This window comes from Enoplosus armatus, chromosome 6 (genome assembly GCF_043641665.1).
Source record: "Enoplosus armatus isolate fEnoArm2 chromosome 6, fEnoArm2.hap1, whole genome shotgun sequence".
NCBI classification, from domain to species: Eukaryota; Metazoa; Chordata; class Actinopteri; order Centrarchiformes; family Enoplosidae; genus Enoplosus; species Enoplosus armatus.
Window position 1 is genome coordinate 20,147,276 of NC_092185.1, and position 13,970 is coordinate 20,161,245.

At 44.1% G+C, this 13,970-nt stretch overlaps 3 protein-coding genes across 4 annotated transcripts; 2 read left to right on the forward strand and 1 right to left on the reverse strand.

Annotated features, from left to right (window-relative positions):
• Positions 1–1,531: 1,531 nt before the first annotated feature.
• dennd11 (DENN domain containing 11) lies at positions 1,532–5,587 on the reverse strand. Its single transcript, XM_070907881.1, has 9 exons — positions 5,120–5,587; positions 4,367–4,466; positions 4,087–4,245; positions 2,967–3,120; positions 2,738–2,876; positions 2,426–2,557; positions 2,181–2,331; positions 1,889–1,957; positions 1,532–1,731 (listed from the first exon to the last, which is right to left on the reverse strand). Exons 1-9 carry the CDS (start codon positions 5,550–5,552, stop codon positions 1,536–1,538), a joined length of 1,533 nt encoding a protein of 510 aa, XP_070763982.1. The 5' UTR covers positions 5,553–5,587; the 3' UTR covers positions 1,532–1,535.
• Positions 5,588–6,630: 1,043 nt separating this feature from the next.
• wee2 (WEE2 oocyte meiosis inhibiting kinase) lies at positions 6,631–10,310 on the forward strand. The gene is made up of 11 exons (XM_070907709.1): positions 6,631–6,942; positions 7,076–7,278; positions 7,675–7,732; positions 8,119–8,288; positions 8,396–8,517; positions 8,611–8,757; positions 8,856–8,960; positions 9,038–9,123; positions 9,286–9,456; positions 9,598–9,746; positions 9,883–10,310. The coding sequence occupies exons 1-11, from the start codon at positions 6,658–6,660 to the stop codon at positions 10,046–10,048; spliced, it is 1,662 nt and encodes a 553-aa protein (XP_070763810.1). The 5' UTR covers positions 6,631–6,657; the 3' UTR covers positions 10,049–10,310.
• A 717-nt stretch (positions 10,311–11,027) lies between these two features.
• Positions 11,028–13,220, forward strand: bida (BH3 interacting domain death agonist). 2 transcript variants are annotated; one of them, XM_070908034.1, is made up of 4 exons: positions 11,028–11,138; positions 11,501–11,776; positions 12,347–12,480; positions 12,676–13,220. In XM_070908034.1, the coding sequence occupies exons 2-4, from the start codon at positions 11,515–11,517 to the stop codon at positions 12,871–12,873; spliced, it is 594 nt and encodes a 197-aa protein (XP_070764135.1). In that variant the 5' UTR covers positions 11,028–11,138; positions 11,501–11,514; the 3' UTR covers positions 12,874–13,220. The 2 variants fall into 2 exon arrangements, with proteins under 2 accessions (XP_070764135.1, XP_070764136.1); XM_070908035.1 differs by having other exon boundaries at positions 12,679–13,220.
• Positions 13,221–13,970: the final 750 nt, after the last annotated feature.

Below are 13,970 nucleotides of genomic sequence, written 5' to 3' on the forward strand. Positions count from 1 at the left end.
TGTGATGAAAAGAGAGAAACCATCAGCTGGAACAGACGGGGGTGGGGTGGGTGTGGGGAGGGGCTCTCTGTGAATCTGCCCGTAGAGGAGGAGTTAAAGCTTCTGCTCAGCCAACACCACATCTCCAAAAACACAAAGAGATCTTTGTCAAAGGACACAGGCAAGCAGAGAGGACCTCTTTGAAGCTGATCAACAAGTAAACTACAAACGGCTCCATCAAGGACTCTTCATTCAGCAGGATCACAGAAGACATATTGGCTTCCGCTGATGAACCAGCCTCTGGTTCGAGTAGAAAAAACACAATGAAAGCCTGTTTACAGTACAACACACACATAAAGCCCCTACACTCCATAACCACTTTCTGGCAAGTCATAAACATAGCATTAAAAAAGTTAAGCATGATCACTGTGTGCATCAGGAAATAGTCCAGTGGTGAACATGGTGCAGCATTCATGATGAGTTAGTGTTACAGAGTCCCATTCATTGACAATTCAAGAACCTCAGCTGGTCACGACATATGAAGGCAAAATATGTAACAACAACAGAAAGTTTCTACAGCGCCTCCATCACTTGTGATCAAACACAAGAGACACGTGATCGGATCTACCTCGTGTTGAAGGTACATAAAAAGTAAGTATTTACCAGCTTTTTCCTTCTCATTCTGTGGCTCAGCTTCATAATAATGAACCACCCCCCGTTATTAAAAAGAGGATATCACACTCATTAACAGACACATTTCTTTCAGTTGTGAAAGAAATGAAAGCATGTACATGAAGAAGGCTGATCATTTCAACTGCCACTCAGGTTCCTATTGCTTCCTTTTTGAAAGGCAAATAAAGTGGTCAAAAAGCATTCGATTCACTAATTCCCGAAGTGGCTGGATCAGAACAAGAAAATAATCATCCAAGTACGGTGTTGTTGGAATTGGTTGCACATTATGACGGCTAGAATCTTCTACAAAATGTATTTGAAGCACACTAATTCATCTCCAGCAGTAAAAACTGGCCCACATAATATGAGTCTTTTAAGTGGACACCAAAGCTGTTCCAGTGACTTCCTTGTTGTGATGGGTGCAGTGGAGAACGACCAATCATCCAGCTGTTATGACCAGACCAGACTTCTATCATTTTTATCCAGTGTGGCCACTTAATCAGATAATCAAAGTCAAACACACAGAACACACAAACAAAAAAACAGTACTGAGTGACAGAAGATGTGACTGGCTATAAGAGCACACTGCTGCCAAGCGGCACTGTCTGCTAGACAGGTGTCTATCAGCCAACGTGGACCAGTGCACCAAGTGTCATCATCCACACTGGTTGGAAACAGTCTCCACAGGTCAGATGAGACATACGCAAAGACACACCCAGGAGGGGACAGCAGGCAACAGATGGAAGTCCCAGGGTGGAGGCAGTGTTTTCAGTGTCTTGGTGTGTGTGTGTGTGTGTGTGTGTGTTTGTGGTGGTGGGGGGGTGGGGGGGGCCTTGAAGGCACAAGTATCCAGCGGCTCTCCAAGTTTCCCAGGCTGCGGGGGTTCAGGGGCAGCAGAGGTTGTCTATGACCAGCGTGACGTCAATGCCATACACCTCCAGCAGGTCGACCAGGAAGGAGCGATCACCCTGGGGATCCAGCCCCATGGCCCTTACATGCTCAGAGGTGAGGGTGGGATCAGTGCTCCCTGCTACGTCAGACAGGGTCTGGAAGATGCGGTTGTTCAGCTCCATGAAGAACCTAGGACGAGATTAAAGACGACTGGGTCACGCTATGGCCCTCCGCATCTAATAACGATGATAAAACCAACATAATAGTACTACTCTGCTTCAACACACTGCCTGTGATTATAACTCAAGTGCGTTAGCAGCTGTGAACACACTCATCAAGGACTCACAGAATGAAAAGATCCTCTTCATTTGACGTGCAGTCTCCATCCACCTCCTGAGAGTACAGCAACATTTGCCTGAAACAAAAAACAGACATCATAAAAAAAATGGGATCTTCAGGCCTCTAATTTCTTGATGATTTCCCTTGAAATGCAACAAAACCTCACTGGCCAGTATTTATGAGCATCAATGTTCATTCTGCAGCATTTTTCTTTGTATGTATCACATTTGAAAATCACTGTATTTTTTTTTCAATGAGCATGATGCTATTTCAGCAGTATTTTACAGTGTGTGGTGTACCTCTGTTCGCTCAGTTTCCTGTACTTCTCCTTATCCGCTGCATTCAGTCGGAGCAGCGGCTGCAAATGGCTTCTGTGCGTTTTCACATTCTGGTTGTCAATGTAGACGTCGTACAGCTCCTTCTTCTCCTCGAAAATCTTCTCTGTAGTGCCTTACAAATCATGAAAACATGCTCATATATGAAAGGGATCATTTCCATAGATTATAAATGGTGGTCAATTTACATGCAGTGACGCCTCACTCACAGGCCACGTAGGACATCTCTGTTTCCAGGGTAGTGATGTCAGCTATGTTGATGTAGAAGAAAGGCCGTAGTTCAGGCACAGACACGCCGATTCCAGGTAAAGAGACGTTGGCCAGGCAGCAACAGCAGTACACTGAGGAAGCACAAGGACACGGTGAATGAAACACCTCCATGGAAATTGAAAAGTGAAAGACCACACTTAAATTTAAGTTAAGTTACATTGATTACATTCTGGCCTGTTTGTGTTAAAGAAATAAAAGGACAATTTAAGGCAGATACTTCACTACAGTAATAGTGTGTTTAAGCTTCTTACCCCTGTAGCAGACCACACCTACAGGCGGAGGGGAGAAGATGAGGAGACGTTTCCTCAGCAGTGCAAACTTCCACAGCACCATTATCTGCTCCCCAAAGAACTGGATGAACTGGGACATGCAGCCAGCTGGGTGGGTGATCTGCAGGGAGCAAAAAGAAGAAGTGTTGTTTGTTTTCTGATACCTGCCATCGCCGACAACATAAGCAGTTTTGTTCTGCTGCTTTCACACCTTCATTTCCGCGTGCATACAGCGGTTGATGGTGGTAACGCTCCAGGTCGGGCAAGCGGTGACCAGACCATTTCCTGTAGGGGGGAGGACGGCCTTCTTATCCTCATAGAAGGCCTCCAGTGGAGAGTACTGGCCAGGACACTGCAACTGGTGTCTACAAGGCAACGACAGGAGGAAGAGGAGGAGGAGGAGAAGAGAGAAAGAAGAATAATGTCAGGTTTTTCCAAATTTGTTTACTAATCACATATGCATATTCATGATCTGCCAGTGTGGCTCTACCATGGAAGCACACCATGTTCAGGCAGCATAATCCAGGAGATTTAAAGACAGTTGCTAAAGCACTGTAGCTTGCATCTGACATTATTTACACAATCATTATTTGTTATACACTGTAAAGGGAAGAAGAATTGTGTTTTCAGTATCAGACACTATTTAGGTCCTCTGCGATGCAAGATTATATATTGGGCTCGGTAAGTAACCATCACCTGTTCTTAAATTGCATTGTGGGATCATTTGAGGCCACTCGCATTACATGAACGCCACTTTTCTATTTGTTTTAACCACTACACGCACCACTTGAGGCATCTGTTTGCTACTGAGGTGTGACAGTGAGAAAGCCACAGTGACCGACTGGAGGACTGGACTACCACACTCCGTTCAGATTGATTCAGATCAAGTTGTATGTGGCTGTAACCTTAGCCGTCTGCATTTGTAGCTGTAGCTGTGGCTGTGTCGTGTACTTATACATAGTCAATGAGGAGGTAAGCTTTCCGTGAGAGGACTGAAGCAGAAGAGTAAGAGTTTCTGAAGAGAAGAGAGGCCGTCAAGGCTCCTTCCACTTCCGTGCTTAGGCTTCATACAAAAACTGCATGTAAATGGGCCCCTGTGACGGTGGCTGTAACTGGGACTCTGGGTTCATGTTTAATAGATGAGGAAAGATTTTTTAACAAAGAAGCAAGGACAGGAGGTAGGCCCAGAAAATGAAGCCTGCAAACAGTAAATAAGGTACACAAAATACAAATAGGGTGGTGCAACGACGAGAATAAAAAAAAAAAAAAAAAAACATGTAAGACTGGAAGAAAAAGACCCACACACACGCGAGAAACACAGCATGTCTTACCTGACTTGGTTCTCCAGGAAGTGCATGTAGCGGTAAAGCAGAGTGTAGGAGGGAGACAGAATTCCCACAGACTTCATCCTCGCTCCTCGCTCCAGCTCACTCTCCACAGGCATGTTTGCAAAACAGGCCAGCCCGAAGTAACAGCCTTTACGGAAATATCTAGCCAAAGGCAAAACAAAGATCAGGAGTAAACACAGAGAGAAAAGATTTCTAGCAGGGATTGAAGAGCCCCGTGTCCCTCTAAAGACGGGATTTCATGCTTCCTGACTGGAGTACATACATGAAGTCGTTGGTGATCCGATGGGAACCGCTGGCCATTGACTTGAATTCAACTCCGTCTAGGTTGATGTCGTGAGGCAGGCACCACTCTACCATGTTCCCTGCCATACACACACACACACACACACACACACACACAGAAAATAAACCATGAAGTTACTACTTTCATCCTGGCCACTTCCCTTAATTCTGTATGCCAGTCATGTAGAAAGCAGCATGAGGTCAGAGACAGTAAGAAAAGCACTGACTCAGCTACTATAACCATCTATACACTGACCTCTTCCATAGAAGAAGCTGGAGCACTGACATCCTGGCCTTGTTTTCTGTTTGTGTTTGACCAACTATTGATCATATATCTTGTTATCTTGTCTGAATTCTATACTAAATCTTATAGGATGTTTTTTTATACCAGCTTGGGCTTTAGTCCCTCAACTCTTGCATGAGCGTTACAGTATGTTTGACAGCTTACAAAGACTGGAAAGCCAGACCATTTCTTTTTGGAATTTATTTAGTAGGGTCTTTGACATTTGAAATGTTTGACAACTCCACCTGGGCTGATGGCAGCACACATCCTTCACCGCCATGACTCAGTATAATGCACTAAAGCTCACCAGGCAGGGGAGGGTGACAATCCAAGATAACAAGACATCACGGGGTGATCATTTCAGGAAATTTGGTAATCTAGTTAACAACTGAGAATTCTAAACATGAGAGATAAGCGATCAGATGCTCTTGCTACAATCGGATTGCTTACCAGATCTTGTATCAAAGGTAACCACAAACACAGCCACGATCTGGTCTTTTTCCTCCCACTGATCCCTCACCGAGAGGCCGGGGAAGGGAACATTACGATCTGTGCCCAGAGGCTCCGGGCGATCCCACCCGAGCCCAGAGAGCTCTGTTCGCGGACGACCCGGGATTCCATCCCCGCTGACAACAGCAGCTGTGACACTCCTCATCGGGCTGCAGGTGATGGTGGTTGCGGCGGTGCAGCTGCCGCCGCTGCTCCACCCAGTACCAGCCGCGGTACCCGTCGGTGAGCGCCGCCCGGCTGGCTGAGAACTTTTCTCCGCCGGTGCGTCTTTCTCCCGCGGCGCAGCAGGCGGCAGCTGGGCCGCCTGGTTCGGATCGGGCGGTGGGATTTCCTCCCAGTCCAGCAGCGGGGCTCGGTCCGACTGCTTCACCATGGTGCTGCTGCCTCTGAGGACTTGTGAAGGGAGAAAAATACCACAAAACCTCCGCTGTCCGATTGAATCGAGCGCACTAAACACGCCGCTGGAGCCGGATCATGATTTCCTGCTGCTTGCTCGGTTGTTTTCTATGTATTTGTAAGCGTGTCACATCCACTGACGGGCTGTTTTCCCTCCTCCTGTCTCACTGTTTTGATGACGTCGCTAACTTCCGCCCACGTGTCTATATTACTATTTCATACAGTGACCTAATTTTGGCTACGGGCGATTTGTTTTGCCCATAATAATTCATTTTCTTATATCTCATGAAGAGATTTAGATATATTTTAGGTCAGTCTATTACATACATATGCCTTTACGGTATTTCCATGTTATTTAGTTTTACTTTAAATGTGACTGTGTTCTTTCCTTGTGGTAACATTATCCATGTAGCCTACATATGCATCCATATACATTATATAGGTAGGTTTTCATAGCATTTACGATAACGCTGAATAAAGTTGTTTACGCAATTAACAGCCGTTTCAAAGTCAGGTGTGTGGTTTATGAACAATTCAGCCAATCAGAGAGCCAGATGTGTGAACCCGGCGGCATAGTTCATTTAAACAGGAAGTCATTTACATACAAGGCGCGAAATTTAAGCGTGGTGGTGGTGGCGGTGGCGGTGGGAAAGGCGACTTGTTCGTGAGTATACATGACAAGCAGATATTATTACTCAAACCTAAATGACATACTGATGTCTACGTTCATGATCACTGAGTGAAGCGTCTGTTGAGCTTCCAGGTAAGTCTGAAAATAACTTCACAGCTTGACTGGTGGGGTGTCCTGCATTGTTTGGTTGGCAGAACATCTTGAAAAAATGAATCGGCAAGTAATATTGACTTATTGATGAAATTAGGAGACTTGTGTTGTGGTAGTGGAAGTCAACAGTGAGCTTATAGTAGTGACCATACTGGATATATGTAGGCCTACTGGTCTGGAGATTGAGAGGTTATTTCTTCTTATCTCTATTATCTTCCTAAAAAGACTTAAATGCAGGCTCAGTCTAATGCACAATCAAGTATTTCAAAGGAAAACATTTGCCAAACCTCAGGCCCCAAGCATGGCGACGTTGTTTGACGGGATCAGCCAGCAGCTGGACTTCTCTAGTTGTGGAGAGGAGGGAAGCAGCAGTGATAACAGCTCAGACGACTGCACCGTCAGGATCTGCAGTCCCAGGATCTGCAGTCCCAGGATCCGCAGTCCTGGCTCTGCGTGCAGGACGCCTAGGGTGCAACGCCATCGCAGTAGAAGCAACACCATATCTTCCCCGTTACAGTGCACCAGCCCCATACCTTACGCGTCCTGGAGGAAACTGAGGCTGTGTGACTCTCCTAGCACGCCCAAGGTGGGGAATAATTCAGGTTGATTGTCCTTAGGTGGGCCCCCTATGGTCTCGGCTGATTTGTCAAGTGAGTCTGAAATATCAAACCAGTTTAACTTCAGTGGGATGAATTGCATTTCTGTTTTTTCCTCCGTAGAGCCTACTATCGAAGTCGTCCCAGCCCTTTTCCACCACAAAGATAAGTCGCCCTCAGAGGACCCTGCGTTTCTCCTCAGTTGCTACTAACCTAATCCATGCACCCTCTGTCAATGTGAACCCTTTCACCCCTGACACAGTCCGCAGGAACAGCGAGCTGCAGTGGAGGAACAGTTGTGACGATGACGATGATTATGGACGCAGGTGAACTACTGCAAATGCTGTATTGTAGATCTGTAAGGGTATGAGTTGTAAACACCAGAGCGTGTTCAGCATTTTCACTCATGGGTGGGAATTTGTTTGCTGATAATGTTTGGGAAAATTTCCCAAATGTTTAATTTAGAACTCTTGCATCACAGGGACATGAGTCCACTGGTATTATGGTGTCGGTGTCACATTCAGAGCTATTCTTAAAGGGCAAAATTTTAATGTCTTTTAATGGCTGGTAGATTCCCCACACAGTGCACTGAGGGCAGAATTGAAATAGTTTGAATTCTCCATCTTTCTGTTTTTAGTTCCACATGGGCTTGACTTTTCAATCCCTTACTAATAGTTTTGTTCAGAGTGTGTATAGGTCTAAAGGCCCTTTCCATCTTTCAGGATGAAACACAGCCTCACGTCATCTGAGGAGGATGATGAAGCCTTTCTCCCACCAAAGGTACAACTATTTTTATCAGTGCTTTGTGGTGGATGAAACCCTCCCTTCTCAGATGCTTCTGATATGATTTCATCATCAGGCTTTGTCGTGTTCGGCTGCCTCCGCACTTCTTGTTTTGTTCAAAATTACATGCTGCCAATCCTACTTCCGGGATTTCTCTAAGGAATCTCTAGCAAAGAAAAAAAAAAAAAAAAGATGTCAGAATCTTCACAAAACCCTTTACACAAGGAAGTACTACCATATTTGGTGACGTATCAAAGAACAAACCCCGGTTCTCCTAGCTGTAATCAAACTCGAGACTGAGCTCTGTGACGTGTGTTTCCCCTTTTTTAGACATTTCTTTGGTTTTACCACAAGGCCCTCCTCTCCGTCTGTTTATCTGGCAGAGGCGAGCTGTCCAAGCCTTCATGCTGTCACGCTATGAGAGTGAGTTCCTGGAGCTGGAGTGCATTGGCGTGGGCGAGTTTGGGGCAGTGTACAAGTGTGTGAAGAGGCTGGACGGTTGCTTGTACGCCATAAAACGCTCCCGCCGACCCCTGGCAGGCTCTGCCAATGAGTGAGTCAGCAGCATTTCGCTCTCTGCCAGAGACAAATCAGTCACTTTTTTTATTTTCTTCCTGAATTGATCAAATTTATCCTTGACCATTTTTCATGTCTTCTCAGGCAGCTGGCCCTGAAGGAAGTGTATGCGCATGCTGTTCTTGGGCACCACCCACATGTTGTTCGCTATTATTCAGCATGGGCAGAAGACGATCACATGATTATTCAGAATGAATACTGTGATGGTAGGTTTCCCCTTCCCATCAGAAACATAGTTTAGGAAGACTTGAATGAAATTTTAAGATTGGGTTATGTGGTTTTGATACCGTGTGTGCCAGGTGGAAGTCTCAGTGATGCCATCGTGAAGAAGGAGGTGCAGGGGGAACTGTTTTCAGAGGCCGAGTTGAAAGATCTGCTCTTACAAGTGTCTATGGGGCTAAAATATATCCATAGCTCAGGCCTCGTACACCTGGACATCAAACCAAGTATGTCTTATTGAGCGATGTGCATTTCTTCATTGTCCAATCTAAACCTTAAGTCTCTTGTGCCTTTTTAAAACCTGCCTTGTTTCAACTCTTTGTAGGTAATATATTCATTTGCCAGCGTCCCAGCACAAGTGCAGCAGGTGAAGGGGAGAGTGAGGAGGAAGATTACGGAAGCACTTCAGCAAGAGTCATTTACAAAATTGGTATTATATTTAATGTTAGACCGATTTCTACATTAAATGTTTGCTTGCTGTCATCTGACTCTTGTTGTTTTCTGCAGGGGATCTGGGTCATGTGACATCAACCAACAGTCCTCAAGTTGAGGAAGGGGACAGCCGCTTTCTGGCCAGTGAGGTCCTGCATGAGGTAAAAATGTTGTTAAAAAGGTGTTAAAGGAAAATTATTAGTCTTGGGGTCTGAGTTGTTTGCACATCACTGTATGTTTAAAGTAAAAAATCTAAAATCCAGAGGTCCAATTGTATTTGCATTGTTTCTAGTGTTCATTTCAGCCATCTCTCTGCTCCCCAGGATTACAGCCACCTCCCCAAGGCAGACATCTTTGCTCTGGGCCTTACGTTGCTGCTGGCAGCCGGCGCTGCTCCTCTGCCCCAAAATGGAGAGGAGTGGCACAGCATTAGAGAGGGGCAGCTCCCCAAACTGCAAAAGGAGCTATCGCCTCCCTTTAGAGGCCTAATTCAGGTACTCTTATTTCTGGGCTGATGTTGTTTTGAACATTTAAATCTTACTTGATTGAAAGACATTTGAGAGCCACAGCATTTTTAAGTTTTTAAATTCACTCGTTACTAGCGTAGCTTGTTGAAAATACCTTTTTTCTTTCAGTTGTTGCTGGATCCAGACCTGTCGAAGCGGCCATCTGCCAGGGAGCTTTGCAAACACACAGTCTTAAGGGAGGAGAGGACTGGGAGGCTGGCTGCTCAGCTACGCCGAGAGCTCAATGTAGAGAAGTTCCGGACGGCCATGCTTGAGAAGTAAGGGGAAAAAAAGGATAATTTAATCCAGCGTCTAGGTTTCTGGCCCCTATTGTCTTCATCTAATTTGACCTAGTCTTAACTTAATACTCGCATGCCAGTTAAAAGCATTCACTTATTTCCATTTTCTCCACAGGGAGCTCCAGGAGGCTCGTCTGGCAGCTTTGTCACCCAAGCAGAACCTCCCTCCTGGACTGAAACCCCCTGCTAAGATGGGATCTCTACCCAGAACAGGGAGGAGGCTTGTTGGTAGGAAGACGGCGCGATCCATGAGCTTTGGTTGCCCAGGGTATGGAGTCTGATGGGACGTAGTGAGGTCCACATGCCTGACATTCTGCTCTGATGCAATGTGGTTATGATTCCCTGATGCAGCAAAGGTTTTGTTGGAACTACTTGAAATAACTGGATGAACAATCCTATGAGTCTTCTGAGTGGATGCAGTGTAACTGAAGGAGTGGAGAGCCTTGGACATCATTTATTTCAAGGGACTAATCTGACTGAAACACTGTTCAAGTGATTTTTCAACAGCTAGTAACTGCTGCAGACCAGTGTACTTAACCAATCAAGGACTTGTGTTTTTTTTTAAACTGTAAATAAACATTTTAAGCATTTTATCAGATGGATTTCCTTTTTTCTCATTTGATCTAGCTCTGTAACTCTTGTCCCGATGGTGTATTATGTCATCTAAAAAAGCACATTCAAAAAGGCTGTTGGACAAAGCCACAGCAGGGACTTTCCAGTGGTGTGTTGTTCTTGTTATCTATTACTGCAGCCAACTGTATGAGGAAAGACGACTAGGAATGGACTTAGGAATTATACTGTAAATTGCTTTCGTTTCCTTCAGGTCACGTGATCACACGGTTTATGACAATACTTCACTTAACATTTGTATCCCATTGTACCTGCAGTATTTTAGGCGTTTTACATAAGTGTCTATTATCAGTTTGATTAATAAAGTAAAAAGAGTTGAAGCAGTAACTAGATAAATCAACGTTTAGAAGACTATTTTCATTTTACATCGATGTTGCAACTGACTACTTATTCATAGCTCTAGTGTGGTTATGTAATGTCCTGGGTTTTCAGGTTTTTTTTGAATGTGTGGACTCATGACATCAGCTACATTGAAATGGCAAAGTTTTTACTTTTCCATGTATCAGATGTCCGATGGTTGTGAAGGCATCATGAGGCATTTCGCCCCCCCCCCGCCCCCAATTTCCAGATAGACACCCGCGCGACACAATTGGAAGATCTGCTGTTTTTGTGCTGCTCAGACTTTGACTAGCCGCCTAGCGATACACAGTACTGTGGTCGGTGCTCTACGGGGCATCACTGATCAACCGACAGGCATTCATATGAAGTTAAAAGTTTACGTACCCGGCTGAAGAAACGAATGTGAGTAAAACGAGGCATTCTTTCGAAACCTACTTGCTTAACGTTACAGTCGCTGGTTCTGCTTTTTCTTGACGTTAACTTTGTTGCCCTAAAGTTAAAGTGAGGCGACCAAAGTTAGCATTAGCTCAACTTTCTAGCTAGCTTACCCTTTAGACTGCCAACTTTTTGAAAGTTAGCTAATTGTTGTGGTTTCCCCTGGTTTGTAGTTGTTATTGTTATAATTAAATGATATAACCCCAGTCTGCCATATTTAAACAGTTTCTTTCTTGAAACGACTGCGCTACTTTTGTCACTTTCCTCCACTTTTCCCGACGTAACTTTTTGAGTGAGCTATCATTGTTTGTGTCATCGTTTCCGTTTAGTGCCCTGATTATCGATGGATGTCCTGGGGAATCTGACCAGTGGGCAAAACGCCCTGGTCATGTTGGCCTTCCTTCAAGCGGACTGTAGAGGTTCTGAGTACGAGAAGGAGCTTCTCTCCTTGGGGCAGGAAATTAATCCTAACCGGGACATGAATTGCAATGGCCTGAGGAAAGAGGCTCTGGACGATGGGGACCTTGAAACTGATGGCCACCTGTCCATTTCCATTCCAGGTTTAATAGATGATATTCAGCCTTCAGTGGGACTGCAGCGGCCTAGTGAGTAACTGAATCCGTAACTTTAAACTGTACTAATATACTACAAGTGACATTACAGTCAGTTTCATACTAGCACCAAACTCTGTTATCAGATCAGCTGTTTCACGTTTATCACAAAGGCTTGTTTGTGGCTGATTTCTCTCAAGGCAAAATGTAAGCCTTTTGCTGGGTGTATCAAAATAAATAACACCTGTTTATCCATGTAATGTAGATGTCCAAGAACATTGACATCTGATTAGGTGTTTACAGTTAAAGTAACAAGCAACTTGTGACAAAGTGAAAGCAGGAAACGACTGCTGTCAAACATTTCATGTATTAGTGACTCATTTGATACAAACCTACATCCAAATTCATACTCAGTCAATCTCTCACTTGGTTACTGTTTGTGTTATCATCAAATTGTGTGCGTGTGAGAGAGTTAAAATGTGTGATATTGAATTCCAGAATATTAAAGCAGCTTTCATAAAGGCTCATTATTTCTTCCACTGTCCTTCCTGTTTAATCCAGAAGCAAACATTATGGTGACTTAAGTGTGCTGGTGTTTTGACCGTCTTTGTTTTTTTTCTGTAGGGAACCATGCAGAGCCAGCAGTCGTTCAGCAGATTGCAGAAGAGCTGAGAGAAATTGCCGACCATTTTGAACACAATGTTGTGGCTCAGGCAACCCAGAACCTGAGCAGGAACATATCACACTCCCCCCCTGACGTGAGAATATATATATATAAACTAGAGCTGAAACAATTGATGTGTCATTATCAATTTGTAGATTAATAAGATGCATCAAGTTGTGCTTGTGTCGTTAGTCTCTTTACAACTGAGTAAGATAACAGTTACGGTCTCTACAAGTGTAGTATTGTCTTCATGTACTGATTGATCCCTGTGATTGTTTCTGCTTTCCAGCAGTGGAAAGACCACCTTACCCAGGAGGTGGACAGAGTAATGAGGCAGGGTGTGGGTCTGGAGAATCTACCTCAGGAGCGAGCCATGGTGGCCCTCACTCTCACCCTGGTGAAGGGAGTGTGCGAGCAGGCCCCACGACTGCTGAGAAACCTCTTCCGCACAGCACTGCAGTTCATCAGCCCTGCAAGGGCCAGGTGACTTCTGAGAGGAAAATAACAGAGAAATGTGTGATGACAGCTGAATCTGAAACTGGCACCTGCTCTTCGTGGCCAGTCGACTGTGAAAGGAGCTGTGGTGACTTTACAGAAGTAAAAACACTTTTCAGATACAAGAAAGTGATAATTATTTGAGTTTATGCTCATATTTTGAAAAGGGGAAAATAAGGTTGAGTTTGTGACACTTAAATTTTTGTCATTACTTTATGTGAGTCTTAACGTTTCTGTTTTACTTTTGCTTAAAAGTGTATCTTTTCATTTTATACTTTAAATACATTTTTTTCCAATTATTTTGCTTTTGGCTTATACATGTATGGTCATTGTATCGTATTACTTGAATAAATATATTTTTCCCAGGATTTGAGTTTAATTTCAATCTTAAATAAATACTGTGAGATTGTATTTTATAGTCTGTTTAACTTTGGCAATACAAAATTTAAATTTACACACTTTAGCATTTTAACAAACCACCACAGAAAAGGCTTTCAAACAGTTTCATCTTTTTATTATTCTCATCTCAAAGAGTGTATTGTAGGAAACTCAAGGTACAAAGTGTCATGTTTGGGACCTTCTGACATCCATCCTGCTCTGTACTCCCAACAGTTTCCCTTTGAAAGCGACATAGTTTGAGTCCATGAGTCCACATAGTAACACTATGTGAAACACCGACTGACATACATGGAAACATCCTTTCTGTATCCAAGAAGATGGTATCTGTCCAACCACAATGTCCCCAAATTCTCAAAGAGAAAACATTTAGGTGGTGAGACAACAGCAGCACTGAGGGCAGAAAATAACGTGTCACTTTTTTTAATCAATCATCAAGTCTGACACGACTCAATGACACGAGTTCCCAAAGGGCAGGCTAACTAAATTTTCTGTCTAAACTGAATGTGGGGGAGGCCGGGGGACATTCCACCGTTCACAGTTCACTTTTTCTCCTTCTGCACTGTCATGTATATTGGCTCACTAATAACAGCAGAGATTTCGCTAGCTGGGTGATATATTCATGCAAAAATGTCATTTCATAGTAACAAAAGAGGTTGACCACGTCCATATGAACTTTTTTGTTTCAGTAAC